The sequence below is a fragment of the Emydura macquarii genome, unplaced genomic scaffold (genome assembly GCF_026122565.2).
Source record: "Emydura macquarii macquarii isolate MOO-44397 ecotype Brisbane River unplaced genomic scaffold, CSIRO-AGI_Emac_v2 contig_3511, whole genome shotgun sequence".
In the NCBI taxonomy this organism is placed as follows: domain Eukaryota; kingdom Metazoa; phylum Chordata; order Testudines; family Chelidae; genus Emydura; species Emydura macquarii.
The window spans coordinates 86,914-111,490 of NW_027133648.1; the positions used below are offsets into that span (position 1 = coordinate 86,914).

At 50.4% G+C, this 24,577-nt stretch overlaps 1 protein-coding gene across 1 annotated transcript; it reads right to left on the reverse strand.

Annotated features, from left to right (window-relative positions):
• Nucleotides 1-2,354: 2,354 nt before the first annotated feature.
• Nucleotides 2,355-20,595, reverse strand: LOC137145106 (stonustoxin subunit alpha-like). The gene is made up of 3 exons (XM_067535724.1): nucleotides 20,499-20,595; nucleotides 8,976-11,030; nucleotides 2,355-4,615 (listed from the first exon to the last, which is right to left on the reverse strand). Exons 1-3 carry the CDS (start codon nucleotides 20,593-20,595, stop codon nucleotides 4,086-4,088), a joined length of 2,682 nt encoding a protein of 893 aa, XP_067391825.1. The 3' UTR covers nucleotides 2,355-4,085.
• Between the last annotated feature and the right edge of the window lie 3,982 nt (nucleotides 20,596-24,577).

Sequence of the window (24,577 nt, forward strand, 5' to 3'; positions counted from 1 at the left end):
GGCAGAGAAAGCACCGGGCCTCTCCCGCGCTGTAATGGACCCGATACTGGGCCCCTTGACGGGGCACCAGAAACGACCCCTCTAGCGCCTCCCCGCCACACGCCGCCAGCGGCAGCGGCAGCTGCACCTGTCGGCGAAAGGAGAGGATGTGGCGGAGGGCGGGGTCCTTACAGCCGAGGGGAAGCGGCTGATGACGGAGATGGGCTTCCCCAGGGCAGAGAGGAAAGGCAGAAGGGCGGCGTTGGGGAGGAAGGGCGGGACGGAGGTGAGGACCACCCGCACGCCCAGGTCTTCCAGGGGCTCCACGGGGACGTGGACGCCCCCCCCCCCCCCCACCGCCAGGCCCGTCACCACCGCCTCCTGGGCGGCCTCCTCGGGTGCCAGGAAGAACACCGCCTTCCCGTACTTCTTGGAGGCTGCCACCACGGCCGTGGGCCCCACCACCCGCGCCAACGCCCGCACGTAGGTCTCCACGTGGGGCGAGGCGGGACCGGGAAGCAGCGGACCCCGTGCTTCCTGGCGAGGGTGGGGAAGGGGCCCCGTCCCCCAGGGATGGTGCTGGAGGCAGCGGTCGGGGCAGGTGACGAGGCAGCGAGCGGGGGGGATCGCGGCCACCTGGGCGTACGCCCTGGGAGCGACGCCACCCCCAGAGCTGGTGGAGGGGACAGCGGGGGAGGGGAGAGATGGGGAGGGGAAGGGGGCCCCGCCATGGGTGGCGTCGCCGCCATCCGGGCAGAGCTCTTGCTCTTTTTCTTCCCTCCCCGGCCCTGCTTCCTGGCTGAGGGCACGCCCCCCCGGAGCATGGGGGGCAGTTACCGTGGCAGCGACAGGGTCCCTGGAGTCCTTGCTCGAGGTGGCCACCGCCAGGGCCGCAGGACCGACACCGGGTGGCCCAGGATGGGCAGCGAGGCCGGTCGCCATGGGCGGGGATGGAGTGTCGGGGCGAGGGGGGGTCGGGAGCATCCAGGGAGGGGGGTCCTGGCCCCAGGCACATCCACCATCTTGGGAGGGAAGGGGGTGAGGTCAGAAAGCCATGGGGAGGGGGCAGGGGAGCAAGGAGGGGGGGAGGGGAGGGGGAAGAGCGGGAGGAGGAGGGGTAGGGGGGCAACCACTCTGCCCCACTAGGCTGAAAGCAGGGGGGGAGGGCACCAGGACAGGGGAAAGCAGGGGGCCTAAGCCAGGCGAGGGTGCAGGGGCGATGCACTCACCGGCCCGAAGATGGAAGTCCGGCTCCTCCGGCTGCACGAGGCACAGGGGGGCGGGAGCTAAGCCAATGGAGGGGAGTGCAGTGTGCAGGGGGGTCAACTAAAAAGAGGGGAGGCGGTGAAAGGGAGGCCACAGGCACTGGGGGCGTCAGGAGTACAGGGGCCAGAGAGGAAGAGGCAGCAGGGGGGCTGCTGCAGGCAGGGGAGGGGGGGCGTGGGGCAGGGATAGGGCTGGGAGGCAGACCCCTGAAGCTGGGCGGGGCAGGGAACAGCCAAACTCAGGGACAAACAAACGAACTCAGGGGCCGGGGTGGAGCAAACAAACAAACCAGAAGGGGACCAAAGCAAGAAGGGCAGGGCAAACAAACTGACACAGGCAAAGAGGCAAGTAGCAAACTACAGGGAGGGACGGGGGAGCCAGGCAGCAGGAGCAGCTCTGGGGCACAGGGGGGTGGAGAAACAGAAGGGCAGGGGGACCCCAAGTGTCAGGAAAAGGGGCATTCTTTGCCCCCACAGCCAGCCAGGAGAGTACAGGAGAGCAGTGGAGAGTATCTATATCAGCCCCAGAATCAACAAATCCCTGTTCCCTGGGTGATCCAGCTGGGGTTAACCCAGGGCAATTAGGCCAGCTGAGTCCAATCAAGAAGCTTGCCCCAGCAGTTAAAAGCCTCCCTGTCAGGCAGATGGGGGCAGCTGAAAGAGAGCTGAGAGCAGCGCAGTGAGCGAGCGAGCTCTGTTGCTACCACAACCCGAAAGGTACAAGAGTCCAGGGGAAGCCTGTCTGGGCATGGCCAGAGATCACAGGCAGAGAGGCCTGAGGGAGGACCCCCGCCCCGCTTCCAGGAAGTGGATCACGAGCAGTGGGGCTAAGGACAGGTGACCCAGGGAAGGTAGTAGCTCATGGACTGAGCAGTTTGAGGCTACTCCCCACAGACCCCCCTGCCCCCGCCCAGTCATACCACTAGCATACCCAAAAAGGGCGCAGGACTCACGGAAGGGCAGACCAGGCCACCCTCACCACACCGTCAATTTATCAAAGCCATAGATATGCCCCAGCTCTGACACGCTAAGCGAGGTCTCTGCACACACTCAGTCCACATGCCCTGTTTAGATAAAACAGACAAATCAGTTTATTGACAACAGCAAGATTTGAAGTGATTCCAAGTCAGATTAATAATGAGTCTAGGAGTTGGTCACAATTCGTTAACAGATAACTCGCATCCTCAACTAAGGTTAATATTGCAGTAGCTGCTATGAAGTCAGCTCACCACACAGACTAGTCGCGATGCGTCTTGCAACCAGGCCCTTCCTTGTGGACAGGGGTCAGGTCGAGGAGAAATCAGGGCCATGAGCCCGACAGCCCCAGGGCCAGTGGGGAGAGGCCAATGCACCAGGTCAACCTGATTGACAGGGCAGGCAGGCCAATGAGGGAGTCAGGAGGCCGGGGTCCCATCCCAGAGCAAGGCCGAGCTAAGGAAAGAGCCGCACATCCCTTGCTAGCTGCAATTACAATTGTGCTTTGGCCTTCCTGATTTCACTCCTGCATGTTTGAGCAGTATTTTATACTTCTCCCTAGACATCTGTCCAAGCTTCCACTTCTTACACTTTTCACTCTAACCTCAGTCCCTGGAAAAATCATGAAGCAGGTCCTCAAAGAATCCATTCTGAGGCACATGGAAGAGAGGAATTCACCAAGGGTCTGACCAACCTGATTGCCTTTTATGATGAGATGACTGGCTCTGTGGATGTGGGGAAGGCAGTGGATGTGACATATCTTGACTTTAGCAAAGCTTTTGATACGGTCTCCCACAGTATTCTTATCAGCAAGTTAAAGAAGTATGGGTTGGATGAATGGACTATAAAATGGATAGAGAACTGGCTAGAGCATAGAGCTCAACGAGTAGTGATCAATGGCTCCATGTCTAGCTGTCAGCCGGTCACAAGTTGAGTGCCCCAAGGGTCGGTCCTGGGACCGGTTTTGTTCAACATCTTCATTAATGATCTGGAGGATGGGGTGGATTACACCATCAGCACGTTTGCAGATGACACTAAGCTAGGGGGAGTGTAGATACCCTGGAAGGTAGGGATAGGATACAGAGTGACCTAAACAAACTGGAGGATTGGGCCAAAAGAAATCTGATGAGGTTCAACGAGGACAAGTGCAAAGTCCTGCATTTAGGACAGGAGAATCCCATACACTGCCATCAGGAAGTTTAGACTTGAAATTAGATGCAGATTTCTAACCATCAAAGGAGTGAAGTCCTGGAACAGCCTTCCAAGGTGAGCAGTGGGGGCAAAAAGCCTTGCTGGCTTTAACAGTGAGCTTGATAAACGAATGGAGGGGATGGTCTGATGGGACAGCCTTATTTGCAATTGACTGATCTTTGACTGCTGGGGGTAGATATGCCAATGGCTTGTGAAGGGATGTGAGATGGGGGCTCCTGAGTTACTACAGAGAATTCTTTCCGGGTGTCTGGCTGGTGAGTCTTGCCCAGGGTCAGGGTTTAGCTGATCACCATATTTGGGGTCGGGAAGGAGTTTTCCCCCAGAGCAGAGTGGAAAAGGCTCTGGAGGGTTTTCACCTTCCTCTGTAGCATGGGGCACAGCTCACTTGCTGGTGGATTCTCTGTATCTTAAAGTCTATAAACCATGATTTGAGGGCTTCAGTAACTCAGCCCTAGGTCAGGGTCTGTTACAGGATGGGAGGGGGGGGTTTGTGGCCTGCGTTGTGCAGGTCAGACCAGATGATGATATTGGTCCCTTCTGACCACAGAGTCTATGAGTCTAACAAGCAGACTGGGCAGTCACTGCAGGACAGTGTGATGGGTTTATCTAGCCTGCTCTCCATGGTACTGACAGGGCCCTGGGCTACCCTGAGTCTCAGGGACTCAGGCTCAGCTGGAATCCTGCACCCCAGACCCAGAAGAAAGGGAAGATTTTCTCCCCCTTGAAAGAGGCCTGTGGGAAGGTGAAGATCGGGGTCAGATCATCAGCATAATGAAATGCCACCAACCCCCCTTCATAGTCCAGAGAGACCTGGATCCTGCTGGGTTCTCTACTCAAGGACAGGCGGGTGACAGGGGAGGTGTGAGCCCTGTAGTCACTGCCACTGCCCCACTGCTGCACCACCCAGATCCCCTCCTCAGGGGTAAAGGCAACCTCGTCCTTCCTCTGCACAGACTGTCTAGCTACCCCCACAGCCCAGTCTCCGGCTGGCCCTCCCTCCACCTTCACCTGCCAGGAATGTTTCCCCGAGGTGAACCCCTCAGAGCCCAGCACACAGATCATATAATTAAATCTCTCAGGATTGTCAGGTAATATCTGGCTCTTGTCTTCCCGGCGCACACTTCTTCCATCTCCAGACAGGACGAGCTCAGGATGTGCAGTGTCTGGATCCAGAGTCACATTCTCTGGGGAGAGACAGAATCAGAGCGTTAGACGTGGGTCAGTGACAGCGAAATGTTCGCCTGGGCCAGAGCTGAGACTCAGAATCTTCTCCCACGTCACTCACCTACTCAGGGACAATACTGCGTAATGCACACGTACACTAGTCGGTGCTGCTCTGTCTATTAGCAGCTACACACACAGAGCGATCCCATGGCAAGGAGACGTCATTAACTCCGAGGTAAGATTGTCTGGTGATACCTGGAGCCCTCCAAGAAAGTCAAGTTCTTGTGAAGGCCAGGAGACAGCGAGTTCACAGCCTTAACTCTGCCCCCTGGAGCTGGCCCTAGCCCCTGGGAACGAGCTGCATGCACAGCAGCTGCCGTCACTGGGCTGCGTGTAGCTGTACTGAAGGGTGAAGGAATAAGTTAGAAGAGCTGTGACTGATATGAGATGATCTGTGGGGCTGTGACGCACTGCAGGTTGTGTGTGTGTGTGTGTGTGTGTGTGTGTGTGTGTGTGTGTGTGTGAGAGAGAGAGAGAGAGAGAGACAGACAGACAGACAGAGCCCCTGGCCCCTGGGTGTGCGATGGAAGGAAAGAGCTGCGTGTGTGCCGTGGGAGATCCAGTGTGCCTCATTTCAGAGCTGCGCTGGGTAGGCTGTGTCCCTGGTGAGGCACAGGGAGCTGGGAGATGAGTGGTCAGTGAGCTTAGTGCAGGTGAAGTGACAGCAGCGTGTTCGATGGCACCGTGGGCGTCAGGCTGCAGTGAGGGGAGAAGGGGCAGAAGGGGCTATAGGATTTAGCAGCTGTGGTGTTCCTGCCGTGGTGTAGGCTGAGCTGGAGTGTGGGCGGGTGTAGGGAGCGCCTGTTCAGTCCAGTTTGGCCAATGTACATGGCAGAGGGGCATTGCTGGCACATGATGGCATATATAACATTAGTGGATGTGCAGGTGAATGAGCCCTTATGGTGTGATTGATGTGGTTAGGACCAGTGATGCTGTCACGCGAGTCGATGTGTGGGCAGAGCTGACAACAGGATTTGTTGCAGGGATAGGTCCCTGGATTAGACTTCTTGGCCAAACTGGACTATCACTATGCACAAGGATAAATGGACATAAATCAGACATAAAAAAAATAAGATCCATAAACCAGTCGGAGAACACTTCAGTCTCCCAGCACATTCTGTCTCTGACCTGAAAGTTGATATCCTATCACAAAAACACTTCAAAAACAGACTTCAGAGAGAAACTGCTGAGTTAGAAATTATCTGCAAACCTGACACATTCAAACTGGGTTTAAACAGAGATTGGGAATGGTTCTCTCATTACAAGAAGTAATTTGCTATGATCACCCATTCTCACCTCAACTCAATGGTTGTCATTAGGCCTCAAGTACCCGGCTTTTATCCACCTCCCCCATTGTTGTCTATGCCTTTGGATATGTATATGTTGCCTACTACATATATATGTGGCCTGTATTTGCTGTATTATTTTTACCAACTGCATCTGAAGAAGTGGGGTGCAACCCACGAAAGCTTATGCCCACTGAAATTAAATTTATTAGTCTTTAAAGTGCTACAGAACTCTCATTGTTTTTGCTGTATACAGATTAACACGGCTACCCCTCTGGATTTCTCTTATATTTTGTTTCTTTCCTTTTATAATAAACCTTTAGTTTTACGTACTAAAGGATTGGCTGGCAGCGTGTATTTTGGGTAAGATCCAAACTTACATTGATCTGGTTCTGTGGCTGACCCTTTGGGGTCAGAGGGAACCTCTTTAGTAAAGAGCAGAGTTTAAATAACTGGTCTCTATACTGGACCCAGTGGCTGATTGGGAGCCAGAGACAGGAATGCAGTAAAGGGGGCTGTGTGTATTAGTGGACTGGCTTCTTGATAACCAGTGTGGGGAATCAGAAGCACAGTTTGTGGCTGGTTGGGAAGTCTGGATTCAGTGTCACCCATCAGTGCTGGGAGAATCTGCTCTCCTTATACATCCTGCCCTGACTTTGGCATTCTCAGGGGGCTCCCTAGGCACGGACGGGTCACAAAACGCCCCACGAGATAGGAGGCAGGAGACACTTGTCTCCATGGCTGACCAAGGTGCACTGTGTGCCTTACAATGGCAGTCTATTTGCATAGAGTCAAATGCTAATGCAGGGATCGTGGTGTAGCCCATAGGACCAGCCTGCTTGCTTGCATATATAGATTTTTTCATATGAAGTTATCGCCTCTTCTGTGTTTCAATGCTTGTTTTATCATAACAGATTTACAGATTTATATTGAAAGTATTTTGGCTGTAACGCAAGATACCTACAGGCCACATCCTGTACAATGAGCTAAGGCAAATTAGCATAATATGTCTGGGACCTTTAGCCTAGCTAGACGATGATGAGCGAAAGGATAAAGGATAAAGGCTGGGCTCCCAGCCCTCACCTCTCTTGGGGGGAGACCCGTGTCTTGCTCTCTCCAGACCGGGGCTTTTCAGGCTGCCCAGCTCCGTGCCTTACACTGGGATACCCCCAGCAAGCCAGGCTGCCTGAACGGGCCAGTGCCTGCCCTTTGCTTTCTTTCCAAAGGCTACAACCAGTGTATTGCCCAGAGGTCTAGGTTTCCACACAGCTCCTTCTGAGCAAGCATGGTTCTTCTGAAGGGAAAAGCATTACAGAGAAACATTAAAACAATAAAAGAACTTACACCTGCTAGAAAGCTTCCCGGAGATCCCCCAACTCCAGCCTAGGGCTCTAGTAGGTTTTAGTCCTTCAAAACCCACCTCTCGGTTCTCCCTGTGGTTACAAGTTCTTCCCTTTCTGATCCAGAACCACAGGAATGGCTGGGCAGATCAGCCATGTCTTTATCCAGCTCGGGCCTTTGATCTTGGCCTTCTGTACCCAGTAACCAACAGAAAAAACCCTCTCCTGAGGGCACAGCTTCAAAAGGCCTCGTTTTTGCATTGACCAGAGGTGGTAATTTGCATTCACCTCGCCCTAGAGCCTGCCCAGGAAACCCACTTAACACTTATTGTCCCTAAAGTCCATACTTGTCTGGCACACTTTCAATATAGCCTTTTGAGCAGCGGTTCTTACATCTGTCACATCTCCCCACTAGAGAGTTACGTACGATGCTGGCCCACAGTAATACACAGAATTAATACAATAAGGTCTTTCAGTGATATGGCAGAGCCATGGTGTGATCCCCAAGTCTGGGCAAAAACATGTCAGTAAAACATGTCAACCTTTAGAAAATCTGGGGGGGATGAAATCTTGGACACCCCTTGGTCAAATGACCTCAAATTTGGATCACTGACTTTAGCCAATACCCCTGGGGGCACACCAAATTTCAAAGCAATCCAAGTAACCATAAAGATTTTAGAGCTCTTTGAAGGGTCAAACATTACACAGAAACCAGACTGGAACCTTAACTTGACCAGACCTGGCAGTCCAGTGTAATTTGTACAGCCCCCAGCACAACAGAGCCCTGTAGTTGGGCTGAGCCCATTACTGGACCCAGTGGCTGGGTCCTGTATGCACTACTACAATTCAGTTATTAAGTAGCAATACATTGTTTGATTCTGAAGTCATTCGTATATTATAAACCTGGGATATCTGTTTTCTTCCAATCATAAATATAGTTTTACCTGACTCTGTGCTTGTGGGGAAAGGGGTGGACATAATATACCTTGACTTTAGCAAAGTTTTTGATACGGTCTCCCACAGTATTCTTAACAGCAAGTTACAGAAGTATGGGTTGGAAGAATGGACTATAAGATGGATAGAGAACTGGCCAGATCATCGGGCTCAATGGTTAGTGATTAACAGCTTGATGTCTAGTTGGCAGCCGGTCACAAGTGGAGTGCTCAAAGGGATCAGTGCTGGGGACCAGTTTTGTTCAACATCTTCATTATTGATCTGAAGGATGGGGTAGATTGCACCCTCAGGAAGCTTCCCGATGTCACTAAGCTGGGGGGAGTGGTAGATACCCTGGAAGATAGGGATAGGATACAGAGGGACCTAGACAAATTGGAAGATTGGGCCCAAAGAAATCTGATGAGGTTCAACATGGGCAAGTGCAGAGGAGCAATGGTCTCAAGTTGCAGTCCGGGAGATCTAGGTTGAATATTAGGAAAAGCTTTTTCCCTAGGAGGGTGGTGAAGCACTGGAATGGGTTACCTAGGGAGGTGGTGGAATCTCCATCCTTAGAGGTTTTTAAGGTGCAGCTTCACAAACTCTGGCTTGATGATTTAGCTGGGGTTGGCCCTGCTTTGAACAAGGAGTTAGATTAGATGACCTCCTGAGGTCCCTTCAAATGTTAATCTTCTATGATTCTATGAATTAACTGCCTCAGAGTCCTATGTTGGGGGGATATGCAAATATATTTAAATGTTTACCTTTCCTTAGTGTTAAGATCAAAATCTCCTCGCTTGTGTCACTCACAGCCCCATCTGCACACACAGCCGATACCCGGAATCTGTAGGACGTCTGAGGCTTCAGTCCCTCAATGGTACAGAACTCTGTTCTCTTTTCTGTCCTTCGTTCCAGCCATTTGTCTTTCCTCTCCTGACTCGTATCTCCTGCCTCCTCCTTATATTCCACCTTGTACTCCCTTATGCTGACTCCATCTCCAATGACACTGGGACTCTGCCAGGTGAGGGCGATGGCTGATGAATCTACAACAGCTGCACCAGGCTTCCCAGGAGGGCTGGTAGGAGGGAGCGTCTTCACAGTACCACTCACGTCACTGTTCTCGCTGAGCCCTGGTTTGCTCACTGCAGCGTATCGGAACTGGTACTCGGTGTTTGGACATAGCCCGGTTACTGTGAATGTCTCTTGTTCGTTATTTACATTCACAGCCGTCCAGTTCTCCTGCCCCGCAATTCTGTACTCTACCTGATAGCCAGATATCGCAGTCCTTCCATAGGCTGCTGGTTTAAACGTGAGCTGCACACGGTCCTGTCTGATTCCATCAATAAGTAAAGAAAGAGGCTTCGACGGAGGTTCATAGTTAGTGCTGACCAGATCTCCATTTTCATAAAGGTAAATTGAAGCCCCTGGATTGTCCTTATCTGAGACAGAGGCCACAATGAATCGAGTCATCTCATTAGATTTATTGGCACGGACGAAATCTGAAATGGACTTTGCAGATTTTCGGGCACTTTGGTTTCTCTCTTTGTACTCAAACCACAGTTTGGAGTTTGGTTTCTCGCCGACAGAACTGCCTGATGTAGGATCTTGAGTGTTCTGCATAAATTGGGTCTTAAGGCAGAGTTTTAAATCTGATAAATATGGTTCCTCTTCATGTAATGAGGTGAACATAAAGGAGACAACAAAGTCATTCATAGGATCAAGTACTATTTCATCCAGTTTATTCCGGGAGGACACTACTTTCAGTTCCTTTAGGACAGAGAGATAGGAATTGACAAAAGTCATTTCTCTTTCCTTTTTATCCAGAAATTCATTCAGTCTCAGAGTATTGAACGGTGACTGATTCTTACATGATAAAATGTCCACCAGGGCCCCTTCTTCTTTTCCACCTCCACGGATGGAGGGTAAGAGTCCTGCGAGCTGTTTCTGGAAAGTCTGTCTGTGTTGCTTACACAGATCTTTGAATTGCTGGATTTTCCTCTTGATTTCGGGGAAGGTTGAGGCAATTGGACTCTTCACCATGTCGTTGCATCGCATGTCTAGCTCTGTCAGTTGCTCCAGGGCAGTTTGAACATCAAAGATCAGTGCTATGCTGATGTCACGCACCAGCTGAGCAGCTTTGGAATCCAGCTTGGTCAGTGGGTACAGCCAGACTCTCACTGGTACGGCCTTCTCCCCCTTGTCACCCAGCAGCTTTGGGAGGGTGGAATATGTTTTCATGGCCTCTTGGTAAGTAGCTGGATTGTTCTCAAGAGCAAAATCACCATAAAACTTACAACTAAGCTTTTCAGCTTGTGCTTTTTCCTTGTCATCCATTTTGAGAGCTCCTTTTCCTTCGATGGAGACCAGGGGTATCTTTTTAATCATAACCTGGAGATTTCCCTGTATCTCTTGTATGTTCTCAGAAGAAGAAATTTCCTGATCAAAGACAAAGAAAGCCTGAGCCCCGTACAGCACAGCTGTGACCACATGGGTGGCTGTACCTTGGTCAAATACATCAGGGTAAGAAACATTCTGGCGCCCTAAATGTTTCATGGTCAGCTGCTTAAACTGCGTTGTAGTTGAGTACTGGAGAGAAACACGGGATTGATGTTTTGATGTCTTGGTATCATTTAAATATTCTGCGGATCCATTCACTTCCACCAGGCCAAACAGGAAACTGGCCTTCAGTGATGCTGTGACATTGAGGGCAGAGGCCTTGTCTTCAGTGCTGTCAGATGCAATGATCTGAAATTCAGTCTTGGACTGTGGTTTTGCATCTACGTGATTTTGAAGTGTCTCCAGGTCCCATAAAGTGATGCCTAGAATAGTACAGACAAACACATGGTAAATGGCAGAGAAGGTAAGAAATCTTACTGTTCTGTAACTGCACGACATGTTCTAGTATAAAAAAAACAGTTGAATATTCCTGAACAAACTCTCCGATCCGATAACACGTTTCACTCATTGTGTCTGTGTGTGAAATTAAAAATAGATTAACATTTGTTTAAATGTTTAACATAAACACACAAGCCATGACAGGGATTGCTGTTTGCCAGAAACTGGGAATGGGTGACAGGATGGATCACTTGATGATTGATTACCTGTCCTGTCAGTTCCCTCTGAAGTACCAGGCCCCGGCCAGGCTGAAAGACAGGATATTGGGCTAGCTGGACCATTGCTCTGACTCAGTGTGGCCGTTGTTATGTTCTTATGACTCTGCAAAGTTATGATTAAAATGACCTTTTTACTGTAGCCTGCTGCACCAAGGGGAGTTTCAGCAGCTGAGAATGCGAGTGTTACACCTGCATGCACTTATCATCCAAGTGGATCCCAAAGCCGCTAACAGATTGTGCTAGCTCCTTCTCCAGTACAATATCTATAAACGTAAATTTTAAAAAGCCTTTTACATTAAGAAAGTGAAGGTTACAAAGCCAAACAGTCAAATGTCAGGAAATGTCATAATTCAGGTTTCCATGTAACTGCATTTCAGCCACCTTCTGTTTATGCATCTTTAATTCCATGATCAGATACTAGCTTTTCCAAGGAACTCCTCCTTCACTGCACAGTTGGAATGGCTCTCACGGGAATGGTTATGATTCAATATTTCTTTTTATACTCATTCAATGTGTGGACCCAGGTCTTATTCACTGTGCACCATTCAACCCTGCTCTGAACACGGAATTGTTCATTTCCTCCTGGTGCCCATCACTGTAATATCTCAGAGTTTCAGCAACATTCAGACACTTCTCTTCACACACCTCTGTGAGGCAGAGAGGTATGAGTATCCTTATCTTACTGGTGATGTAACCTGGCAACTCTGTGTTCTTGGGGAACCAGGGTGCAAAACCCCAATTCTCTCTGGCTCACCTGAATACTCTCCCGCCAGCCCCTGCTTGAACCAGAAACCAGAGGCATCTCAATATGAAAAGGCAACAGACACAACTAAAACCCTCCCATCAAGGGTGATACAACTCCCCATGCCTCATCTGCATCAAAGACGTAAAAAGGAAGCATCTCAATTAGCAACAGAAGCCTCATCTCCATGGAAGATGGAACACTCACTGAACTCTGGGATTGCCAAAGCAGGGGCGCACTGCATGTTGGGAGATCTCTGCTCTCGATGTAAATGAACTCACACCTGTACACATGCAGCTCCACAATTATCAGACCATTCTAGGTATTGATATGTAATACACTGAATCCTGGTTGCACTGTGAGCTCTCTCTCAAGGAAAGACGCCCTTCCAGGAATGATCAGCTCCTTTTATCCAGACATTGTTTATCCATAAAACAAACCTGGTGTCTACAAAAACACTTACCAGAGTTCAAACCCCCTGTTCTGATGCTTGGATCCAAATTCTGCATCAGTTCCACTGTAACTTCCCCTCTCCCTGACTGATTGGGGGGGGGGAGGCTCTGCCTGTCTCAAGCGCTCCAGACCCTAAGCTGAACAGCCTGTCTCCTGGGAACCTTTGAGCTGCATGGAGTGGTGAGACTCCCACCCCCCCTTCACCCAACACACACCCTTCTCTCTCTCTATCTCTTTCAGTCCAGGTATAACTTTCTACTTTGTAATCAAACCTGGGCTAGCTTTTTCCAATCCCCCAACTGTCATTGTGCAGTATTGTAAGCGTGTGATTGTGTTTCTCTCCTTGTCTGGTATTACTGTTAGCATCATAAGTTTTATATACCTGGCAATAAAACAACTCTTATAATCATGCTGGGTGCCAGTCTGTCTCTCTCTCTCTCTCTCTCTCTCTCTAAACTGCATTTACTCCTTTGTGTTCTTGGTCCCTATCTTGCTCTGTAGCAACGCTTCTCTTATCTAAGCCAAAGATCCCTGGAGTGCTCAAAAATCCTAAGGGGTTTGCTCATCACGGGGGTTACTGCTAGAACAACTGTGGTGTAAAGGGGCAGATGAAGGGGACAGCCAGAAGTGCTGCTCTGCCTAGCCTACGGAGTCCAAGGGCAAATAAGGGTGCGGCTCAAGTGCTGTTTAACCCAGCCTGATTGAGTCCAAGGGGCAGATAGACGGGAGTAGATGAAAAGTGCTGTTTGGACCCAGCCTGCTCTATTCTGTTGCGTTGCAAAGGGGCATATAAGGGTGGCCACTAAAAGTGCTGTGTCACCAGCCTGCTGAGTTCAGTGACACATAAGGGGTCAGCTGACAGTGCTGATAGCCCGGTCCGCTCAGACACACTCGGTTAATCTGGAATGCGTGTGTGTATCTGTGTGGGGGGGAGGGGTTATTTGAATCTGGGGCTGGAGGAACCCAGCCGTGAAAACCTTAGGTCCTGCAGGACAGCTCCGTTGGGAGGGGACTTGTAGCCATATGAATACACAAGTAACACAAGCAGTACATTAGTAAAATCACACCCCTAGAATCACACCCCCCTTCCAGGAAGGTAACCCTAATAAATGAGCATACCCCAAGGTGACAGGCAAATCTGGTAACAGTGAGAAACTGAGGCACAGAGAATAAGGACAAAACATCCACTAACCTGGGTGCCCAATTTGAGAAGCCCTGGCCTGAGGTTTTTCCAGAGCTGATAGCTGTGTTCTAGCACTTTATATGTACAAAGCACAGCTCCCACTGACTTCGGTTGCAGCTGTGAGTGCTCAGCACTTCTGCAAATCTGACCAGCCACAACAGGGGAGAGACACGTCTTCCAGGGGTTCTGCAGTTATTTGCTGTCAGCAAAGGAATGTAAGGCCAGATTTTTAAAGGTATTTCGATACATAAAGAGATACAGCGCTGCTGAGTGGGATTTTCAGAAGCCCAGGTGCTTCCTTTTAAAATCTGCCTCTCCGGACTGTGTCCAGCGATAAAGCATAAAAAGGGAAAGAGGTCAGATAGAGTCTGAATGTTGCACTGTTCCTTCCTCCACATTTACTGGGCTTTCTCCACAAGCACTTCCTGACCTGGGCTTCTCTAAGCTCCTACACATCATCACGCTGTAGCGCCCTGCTGGGAAGCTGTCTGCCCTGACACTCATAACACTAGAGATTCCGGGCCCTTCTTCTCTGTCTCCCACCAGCGCTGACCCCTTCTGTCCTGTCCTGTCCTGTGCCCTGACTCCAGTCGGTCCCTCTTACAGTGTTTCTGCACAGCTCCTGGTTCCTTTCCTTTCCCCATTCTGGATCATGTCTAGGCTACGTCTACACTATGGACCTTCCAGCGGCAGAGTTATACCACTGCAGCTGCACCGCTCTAAGGTCTCCCACGTAGCCACTCTGTGCCGGTGGGACAGAGCTCTCCCGCCAGCAGAATTAACCACCCCGAACTAGCAGCGGTAGCTATGTTGGCAGGAGAGTGTCTCTCACTGACATAGAGCTGTCCACACCGGCGCTTCTGTCAGTGAGACTTTTGTCAGTCGGGGGGGTGTTTTTCACACCCCTGTCTGACAAACGTTTTACCAACAAAAGTGCTAGTGTAGACAAAAAGTCTCCTCCCCCTTGTAGTAAGAAGTGAGAGCTTAAGGCCTGTAAAACAGGCTAAGGCCTAAATGGAAAAAGCCGAGTGAACAGAAGTATAAGGGGTCACTCAAGTTAACTGAAACTGGTACAGGAAAGTGCTGATACTGCAAGAGTGTAAGACTGCCAAAATATTACTAAAATATGTAGTAGGTATAAGGGGTACCAAGATACTAACTCTCTGAAATGACACTTTTATGGGTAGAAATGATACATGGAGTGGCGGTGCCCAAACAGCCAATCAACGGAAAAAGATGGTATTAGACTACGTCAGGAGGGTGGCAACTACCTACGTGAAAGGGGGTAGACCGAAAGTGTATGTAACAGTGTATAAAAGAGGGTGTCGGAGGGAATACCGGTGTCCGGTCAAGGGGATAACGGAAAGTCCCGCCGTTGGGCCGAGACCATTGTAACGCCGCCAATATGAAACTGACCCAGAGATACTCTGTAAGTCATTTCTCATTGTGCCGCACGCAATAAACCTGGTCTGGGTGCCTTCGTTGCTCAGCTAATCTGTGGTCGTGTCGACTCATTCAATCGTGAGAGCCGTCTCAGTTTCCTAGCCAAGGCTGGGACAGCATCTACACAGGGACACACACACGCAGCCTACACTGATAAACATCGGTGACCAACACACCGAGTACTACACCATTTCTCCTAGCTCAATACGTCTTGGCCTGCCCTGCCCTGCCCCGCCCTGCCCTGCCTGGCTTCTGGCTCGTTCTGTCATATCCCCCCTCCATTCTCAGTACTGTTCTGACCCTGATTTTTGGTGGGATCTTGAACAAATCACTGAACCTCTAACAGTCGCTAGGCACAGCTGTAATGCTGGGTTGGTATTTATAACTTCACAGGCTGTTTAGAGACCATCTTAATAATGTTTCTACAGCGCTAAGTACTGTTAAATAAAATAGCAGGGGTAAGAACGGAACATGGGGTCCTGGCTGTAAGGCCCACACTTAGTTCACCCAGGCCAGCTTACCACAGAAGGATGTCATGGACTTGCTGAGGGATATATCTGTGCTCTATGCACCTTATGGCCTCTGCTGAGTTTCTAACGACTTCATCAACCACATTAAAGCCCAAATCCAAGGCCTGAAAGCGAGAAGGACGCTGCCCAGGGAGCGCAGACCACAGAGACGAGTTTCAGAGGAAGGTGGCCAATGGTTTCTTTAGCTGAACAGTTGGCAGTGTATTTAGATGAGGGCGAGCGGGTAAAAAAGCAGGCGTGTAATGGAAAGTCAGCTTCACCCGAACTATGCCACTGGGCCATATTCTGCTCTTGCTTACCCCAGTGCGTACTGGAGTCAGTAGAATCATTCCTGATTGGAGCCAATGTAATGGAAAGCAGAGTTTGGCACCACTGTCCCTCATGCATAGGGCAGAGCCAGCACCCTGCCGGAGGCTCCCATGGTGTGCTGGCAGGTGGGAGAGCTCCTTGGGAGACGGGGGATTGGAGAAGAGTGAGGGAGAAAGCAGCAGCCTGGCATCAGAGTCAAACACAAGGGACTGGGCTCAGTACAGGGGTAACAAAGCGAAATGTACTGGCCTGTGGCATGCAGGGGCTCAGATTAGTGGATCCAATGGTCCTTCTGGCCTTAATATTGATGAATCTGTGAAAAGAGTCAGACTCTTGGTCCCTCCAGTTGCACCACCAAGATATTTGTGATGTCCCAAAATGAGCCTCCTCCTCCTCCGCAGAGCAGCTGTTGCGTGGCTGGAGCTGGTATAGCCTCAGGATAGACAGTTAAGATTCCATCTCATGACAGGTTATTACTGTGTTCAAAAGAGAATTTAAAATGTTCCTGGAGGAGAGGTCCATCTATGGCTATGAGCCAGGACCGTCAAGGATGCAGCCCATGTCCTGGGTGTCCCTAAACCTCTGACTGCTGGAAGCTGGGACTGGATGACAGGGGATGGATCACTCAATAATTGCCCTGTTCTCTTCATTCCCTCAGAAGCACCTGACATTGGCCATTCTCAGAAGACAGGATATGGGGCTAGGTGGACCATTGGTCTGACCCAGTATGGCCGTTCTTATCTTCTTCAGTTGCTAAATGCCAGGGAGGGAGGGTTCAGACTCTACTGGCTGGTGGGTGGGGATGTGAGGGGGTAGCCACCCTGAGAACAGATCAGGAGAAAATAAACCTTCCCAACAGGGCAGCTGGGAGTTTCATTTTATCAGGCACACGAGTTGTTTTAGTTCTACACGACCTAACAGAGGCTTTCAATTCTGGGGAAGGCCTGACACGCTTTAGGGAAAAAAGCCCTGACTGGGCACATGTTACCCACAGCAATGAATAATGTGCAAAGCTGATTCCTCCCGACAGATCAGGAGCTCAGAAAGCACTGTGCATTGCACTCGAGATGGTGCTGTGCATTTTGGCGTATTTCTGTTAAGCTCGCATAGCTTTATATGAAGTCGTTGCCACCTGTACGTAAATCCCTTTGCCACGACGTGGTGTGCACATTTAATTGTAAGCATCGACCACAATCGCAGTTTTGCTTTTGCTCTTATTGCAATGGATTGTTGGCTCTGTTTGAATCAATGCCTTACTGTTTTTCATGTTCACTGAGAGTGTGTGACACTGAGCCAGCGAAGGTTAAGCAACCAGCTGGCTAAATAACCCAAAAATCAACCTTTAAGGACATATTAGAAAATTACTGAGATGGTAAACAGAGCCATTCCTTCTAGATAGTTATCAAAGCCGTGTTAAGTGGACTAAATTCTTTGGTATGTGTGCCTGTGTTGTTGGGTTGGGAATGTTCTGTTCCCTATTCCTTGGGTGAAATCCTCAGGCTGGGAACTATGATGTTAATTGAGTGAAATGTTTAAGCTGACCGCCATTTTGAAATGGCGAAAGAACAACTAGGACTCCATCTTGGAGGTCGTCTTCCCCAGTGTTTCCTGCCCTTTCTGACTGGGAAAGAGGCGGGACTGGTCAGGTGGGAAGGAGTGTGATCTGCCTGGCACCAGGACACTATAAATGGCAACGAGCCAGTCTGCTGGGGCTGTCCGCCCAAGAGGCAGCAAGGTGTGGGCACGCGCAGGAGTTGCTGGGAGAAGAAGAGACGCCTCTAGGCAGAACATCGCGGATAGCCCCACACAAGGAGATCAGCACCTACCTACCTGCAGCGGTTCCTGAGTCCTTCAGCAGAGCCTGAGTTCCTGGCTCATCAGCCTGGGAATGGTGAACAACGCCCCAGGGGGGTGAAGAAAGACCTTGAGCAGTTCTTATTGCCTCTGGGCCTGGGGAGTTCAGGTTTACGTTGGGAAAGAATCTGGAGTTCAGCTCCACCCTGTTAAATCCTCGAGTGACCCTCGTTCGTTATTTGCCCCCTGAATAAATTGCTCCTTGTTTTGCTTTAGTCTGAGTTCTGGTATTTACCCCCTGACTCTCCGACAATAGACGCGGAAGGGGGACCTAGACACTGACTGTGTAATTGCTGGCGGGAGGGTTCGGTGTCTCCCATAGAATCCCGGTCATTTTCTCCAACAATTTGGCGACCATGAAGGGACTCTCCCCCCCTTTCAGTAGTTTTGTGGGTACGTTTCCTTTCCCTGGGTGGATTTTGTAGCCCAAAGGCCGAGAGGGAGGGAACCTGAGAGGAGCGAGCCGCCCCATCGGTCGTGGAGCGATCTCTCCGGGCGAGCCATCTCTGAGCAGCCTTGTGTGCTGCTGCGTGGTGCAGCTGTGAGTGCTCACTGCCGGAGAGACCAGACGCCACAGCTGCCGCATGTGCAGCCCGAGGGCGTGGGCTGTGATCAGGGATACTCACTGGGCTGGAGACAGGGATATTATTCTCCCTGTGTTGCCGTGAAGGAGCGTGCTGAGGCAGCTGTGGCCACAGAGAGGCCTAGTAGGCCTGCTGGTCAGCAAGTGTGCTGAGAACCCCAGTTTGCCTGGCCTGTGTCCAGGAGGGGTCCCAGCCAGAGGGTTGGGAAGGAGGCCTTGCGTGCCTGGAAGTGTGGCAGCCTTGAGTGCTGAGAAGGCCCCGTACCCCGGGTCTGTATCCAGGAGGGGTCCCAGCCTCAGAGCGCTGGAGTGCAGGCCTTGAGTGCCTGGGAGGGAGAAAGGCATTAGCCACCTCGTGTGTGGACAGTGCAGCCGCCGATCCACATCCTGCAAGTGGATCCGTGTTCAGCGGCTGAGCAGGGTGACAGGGAGTCGGTCCTGCTACGGTAGAGAGCAGTGCGCCTTTCGTCCTCGCTCAGCTCCGCAGCCAGGAGGAACGTGGGCAGAGCGGGCGTCGTTCCGCTGGGTACAGCTCACTAGCAGGACGAATGGACTCTCACCGAAGATATGGTTCCTTGTTTTGCTTTATTCTGAGTTTTGGTATTTACCCCCCTGACTGCTCCGACGATAGACGCGGAAGGGGGACCTAGACACTTACTGTTTAATTGATGGTGGGAGGAATCGGTGTCTCCCATAGAATCCCGTTCATTTTCTCCAACAGTATTGTTAGAGAATCAAAGAACAGATACTAAGTGTATTTGTCTGTGTTTACCTATCTTTTGTTAGAAGTTTAACAATGTAACCAGACTGGTTTATAGATGCTAATTCCCTTTCATGTCTTAAATGACTTAATACAGAGGCATACTTAATTAACATTAATATCAAAGAGGTAAGATATTGCAGGAAATTAATATTACTAACACTGTCTTCAGTTTAACTATCTATGCAATAATGAAGGAGTATAACTAGTTTACCTATGTATGCCCAGGAAATAGCGGATTAGATTCAAAGCAAACATCTACATTGCCTATTCTTCCTGGGGAGGAGGTCCTGCTGGGACAAGAGGCTTCTCAGCCTGTGTGGGAACTATAAAAATGTTCTTGGCCCTGATCCCTTTTTATCTCAGATCTTCTTAATCTTTGCTAGGGGAAGTTCAAATCACACTGAGATCTCCAGGTCTACCCTGGATTATCCATGTAAATTCTCATGGAAGAATTGAACAAACTCTGCACACGGACTGCCCATTAAACTACAAACTTTTAAATTGATTCCAGAAGGGTTTTTACAAATCAGCAACCTCAGCTTCTCTGCTATGAAACCGACCTAAGAACTTCATTTGTATTAATGATCTGTCAATGGCAGTAACTCTTTCTTTTCTTTTCTTTTTTAACTACATCTAAGATTTATTAATAAGAATTGGCTGTAAATGTGTGTTTGGGTAAGAGCTGAAATATTCATTGACTTGGTGGGTAACGTATCTGATCTCTTGGAACTGGTAGAATTTTATATATGGTGAATAAGGTTTCAAATAACCTCTCCATATAGACTTGGCTGTCTGGATGGGAGCCAAAGGCTGGATTGTTTAAAGGGAACTGTATTTTAGCTTCTTGGTAACCAGTCAGGAGTTACGGAAGCTGTTTTGTACTGGCTAGGTAAATCTAATGATAGACTAAATCACCAGTTAGGGGGATCGTCTGCCCTGTTCTTTTCCAATGTTCAGCATTCTCAGTAGAGCCCCTCCAGCGACCGTGGTCACACAGTTGCATGTTGATTTTTTTTTCGGTGTATTATCTGTGTGGCTGGGTGGGGTGGGAACTACTACAGATTCAAAGAAATGGTGCGTGATCAAATGACTTTGAGAACCACTGACCTGTAATGCCTGGCAGCAGCTCACCAGGCCAATGCTCGTACCTCCTGCCCCATCCCATTACTTCAGACCCTGAGCCTGGGGAATGTGCGGGGCCAGTTCCAGGGCCACTCAAGCCACAACTGGCTCATTCTCAGGTATGAAGTGGTTCAGACTGTGACCATTTCCTCCCTTCACTCCAGAGTACAGGGGCTACAGCTGGGGAATTACCTGGGATAAGGACATCTTTGCGGCAGTCGTACAGCATCCCCAGCTGGAAAGGGCGGCCCAGAGCTGGCATCACAATTGTGTCATCTGACCTGGCCATGGTTTAAAGTCCAAACACTTTCCTGTGTCTCACCTGCAAGAAAATAATTCGTGTTAAACTGGAGTCCTTCAGGAGACAGATTCAAATGCTTCTCCTTGGCTGCAGACTTCATAACCCTGCACCCAGGTGAGTTTGGTTCATCACACGGGAAGTGTGAGTTTGTGAGAATGGTTCTGTGTCACTTCCTGACACACACGCAGGTGCAACATACCGAGTGCTCAGAAACTGATTCCCAGCAGTAACTAGTCCATGTAGAAGGCTGGCAAAAGGGCTAGTTTTGCTGTTCTGTGCATCATTTTTGATGTTACTGACATGACTGTGGGACTTCAATGATCTCACTGTCTAATGTAAACACAGGACACTGGACAACAGTACAGGGAAGCGTGGGTGTGGAAAGACAATTGGTGAGCTCAGCCTGGGAGGGATTGCTGGAAGAAGTGGATTTAAAGGAGAAATCTGAAAGGGCAGAAAAGGAGATGTTTGGACAGGATAAGACAGACTGGGATAGGAGACTATGGCCTGATTCTCCACTGCTTTACACCTGGTGTCATCATTTATACACATGCAAAGTGAGTATGAAATGCTGCCACTCTGATCTGGTAGCATTTTAAATCCACTTTTCCATAGGAGTCAAAAATGACACTAGTGCAAGGCAGGGGAGAATCAGGATCCGAGTCTTTAGGAACTTAAGGAAGCAATAATAAGAGAGGAGTGGGAGAAAATGTGAGGAGAGATGTAGGCAGGGAAGAGAACAAGTCGGGCCCTGAAGGAGAAGACAAGGTACCTGTGTCACTGTAGCTCTGCACGGTGTGGAGACACCAGAGCAGAGCTGAGAGTGGATGTAAAATGCTGCCAAATCAGAACGGTCGTGTTTTACACCCCCCTTGCACTGCTGTCAATGACCACACAAGGGCAACAGTGAAATGGACCCTGAGCTTTTTAAATCACTAATGACAATTTGTCATATTCTTAATACATTTAATTCTGTGCCCAGGGCATTTCACACAATGCATCCTGTAGAACTGCCTACAGTGCAGCAAATTGTCATTGTGTTTAGTAGGAGTGCAGCACAGGTGAAGCTGTGATGGCATTAGTTTTTGACCAGGAAAAACATTTCCAGCCCATGAAAAATTTTGAGTTTTTGAAAAGTGGTCAGTCCTGAATAAGGACCAAATGCCAAAACCTGGACATTTTTAGTGGGACTAAAAGTCGGATATAATCTGTTTTGGAAATAGCTAAATGTTCCAGCTGGCCGGGCTGCTGTTTGGGTGTTCCTGAAACACAAGGTATACCCTAGAAACCCACGGCAAGCCGGCAGGAGAACTTTCCACTGAATTCACACGTTCCTGTGGAAGGCGTGGATCTGTAGAAAGAGCATTTTCTTTTGGATAACCATTCCGTTGGAAACCTCTGGGTCAGTCGTAGTTACTATGGTTTTAAACCAGTGCAGAACAGGAGAAGTGTTTTAACGCTGTGCCAGCTAGCCCTGCTCCTAGTTACTCCTAGAGCTGCTCAGGAATCGTCTCTCTGAATTCTTTTCTGGACAGTGTCAAAGGGTGGTTCACTCACTGCTCAGCTGCACTTCCTTGCGGCTCATCTGGGTAATTAGCTCTGTCACCTGCTCCGACACCCCTTCCTGCGCTTACTCAGTCCATTGTTCCCCTCAGTTACCGCGTGGCCTCGTGTGCGCTGGGAGCGGCAGTGCTTTCCTCTTCACGGCTTAGCCCTCCAGCCACGTCACATTGAAGTTTCACCCCCCCCCCCCTCCGCTATCACAAATACTTTAAGGAAAACTGTCCCAGGCGATCTGCTCCCCACTGCCTGGTCTGGGCCACTCCCCCTGTGGCTGGTAGGGGAACCTGGGCCTATCCTCTACAACCGGTTCCAGTCCTGACACTCTCAGCCCAGCAGCTCTGGGCTTTTACTCTCCCAGCCCTTGCTGCTCCTCCCCTGGATGGCTTCATACTTTGTCCTTGCAGCTTCCTGCTCTTCCCCGTATCAGGGAGAGCAACTGTTGGTCTCCTCATCCTCTCCCAGCCGGCCAACTTCCTCGCTTTATACATCCTGCCCAGCTCCTCTCCCTGTTGGACTTCAGGACTTAGGCCCTCCCACGCCCTGGGTTTCCTCCAGGTGCAACCTAAGTTTAATTGGCCTAATTCTCCCTTTCAGGTCTGGGGTGGGGTGGACGCCCAATTGAGTGTGGACGCCCATTTGAGTGTGCCTGGGGATTTTAGAGTAATTACAAAATCCAGCTGTTAAACAGTAAGGGAGTCTCAACCTTCCTTAACTATACCGGAGCCACTGCCCCACTAAAATCTAGCTTCATGTGCTGCCCCCACTCAGGGTCCAGACACCCCAAGGTCAGGACAGGGGGTATGAACCCCAAAGAGAAGCAATTGAATCAGCTGATTGTGTACAATGTTATTGTGTATAATAATGTTGAGTAAGGCCTTTTCTGAAAGCTTGTAACGCTCTAAACTTAGCAATCACTGGCACAGATGTACCCAGAGGCTGGTTCGGAATTTATGGATTTTGTATGTAGGGAGCTGGGTTCCTAACGCTTTACCTTCCCCTGCCCAGCAGGGTGGTGGTTGGCCAGGCAGTCAGGGGCTGCCTCCCCCACCAGACAAGACTAACTCCCAGCACCTAGCATTGTACATTGCAGGGAAAGACAAATGATGGGTCTCTGGTGTGCAAACTCCGTGCAGGGTGTGTCTCAAAGTGACCTGATAACTGGGGGCAGGTCTGACACCTTTGGGGGTGACGAGCCAGAGGGGAGAAGTCCCCGTGTCGGGTAGTTAGGGACTTGGGGTAGGTGGATTTGGGGACACATGGGACTGGAAGGGCGGTTGGGGTCCCCCTGCAGGGATAACGAGGCTGCTGGAAGCCAGGGTCAGACTTTTAAGCCTGTGGGCTGGCTACTGGTGCCAGGGCTCCGAGCCACAGCAGCAGCATTAAGGCACCCAAGGCCCCTGGGCAGGCAGCGACAGACTCTTCACTGGTCTGGGGGATCCCCAGAATGTCACACTGCGGTATTGGAATGCTTCTCAGCCAGCCTTTTGCTGTGCCTTGTCGCTATTCCCTGTGTAACCTCATAAAAAATAATCCGTTCTTTGTCAGCCTGTCAGCTACAGCCCTGGGCCAGGTTCATCCCAGCACTGGCCCTGCGGCTGGTGCAGAGAGGTGGCTCGTACACTCAGGGCTGCCTTGACTTGTGCCCTGCTTCAGTGGTTCCTATGGGCCATTGCAGAGATGTAAGAATGTCCCGGCCACGTCTCCTCCAACCCCTGGACCACCCCACAACATCCCCGATGCACCTCTGCGCTGGGGCTCTTGGAGAGGTGGCCTAGAGGCTCTCTGAGGTGGGGACACCTTTGAATCTGGTCCAATGTCCATCTCTTAACTCCTGTATCCAAATCTCTCCAGCTTCCCTGCTTTCACCTCATCCCCCTCCAGTCTAGCACAAATGCTGCTGCTGAAGTCACCCCCCTTTCCTCGCTCTCCAAGCGCATTCTCTCCTCCTCGAGTCCCTTCTCTGGCTTCTGGTCTCTTACCACAGCAAATTCAAGCTCTGTGGGCCTGAGCCCCATTGCCCTGCTGTCACTGACACCAATGTGCAAAGTGGATGTAAGGCACTGCCCAGCAGGAATGGAAGTGCTTCACACACCAGTGTGCACTGCTGTAATTCACTTCACAAAGAGCCCGGCCAGGAAATCAGATCCACTGGGCTAGAGTGAAACCAGCCGGTTCTATGGGTCGTCTCCCTGTCACCGGCTGCCTTGGTTTCATCTCTCTCTGCGTGGCTGTCTTCCTGCATTCTCTCACTGCCCATCCTACCTTTCAACCCTTCTTCAGACAGCTCCTCCTGGGTATCACCCCCAGACCATGTACAAATCCTGCTGCTTCTGCCTCCACAATGTCTGCAAGATCCAACCTTTCCTCTCCAGCCCGACAGCTAAACTCGGACTGTAATCTGTCTGAG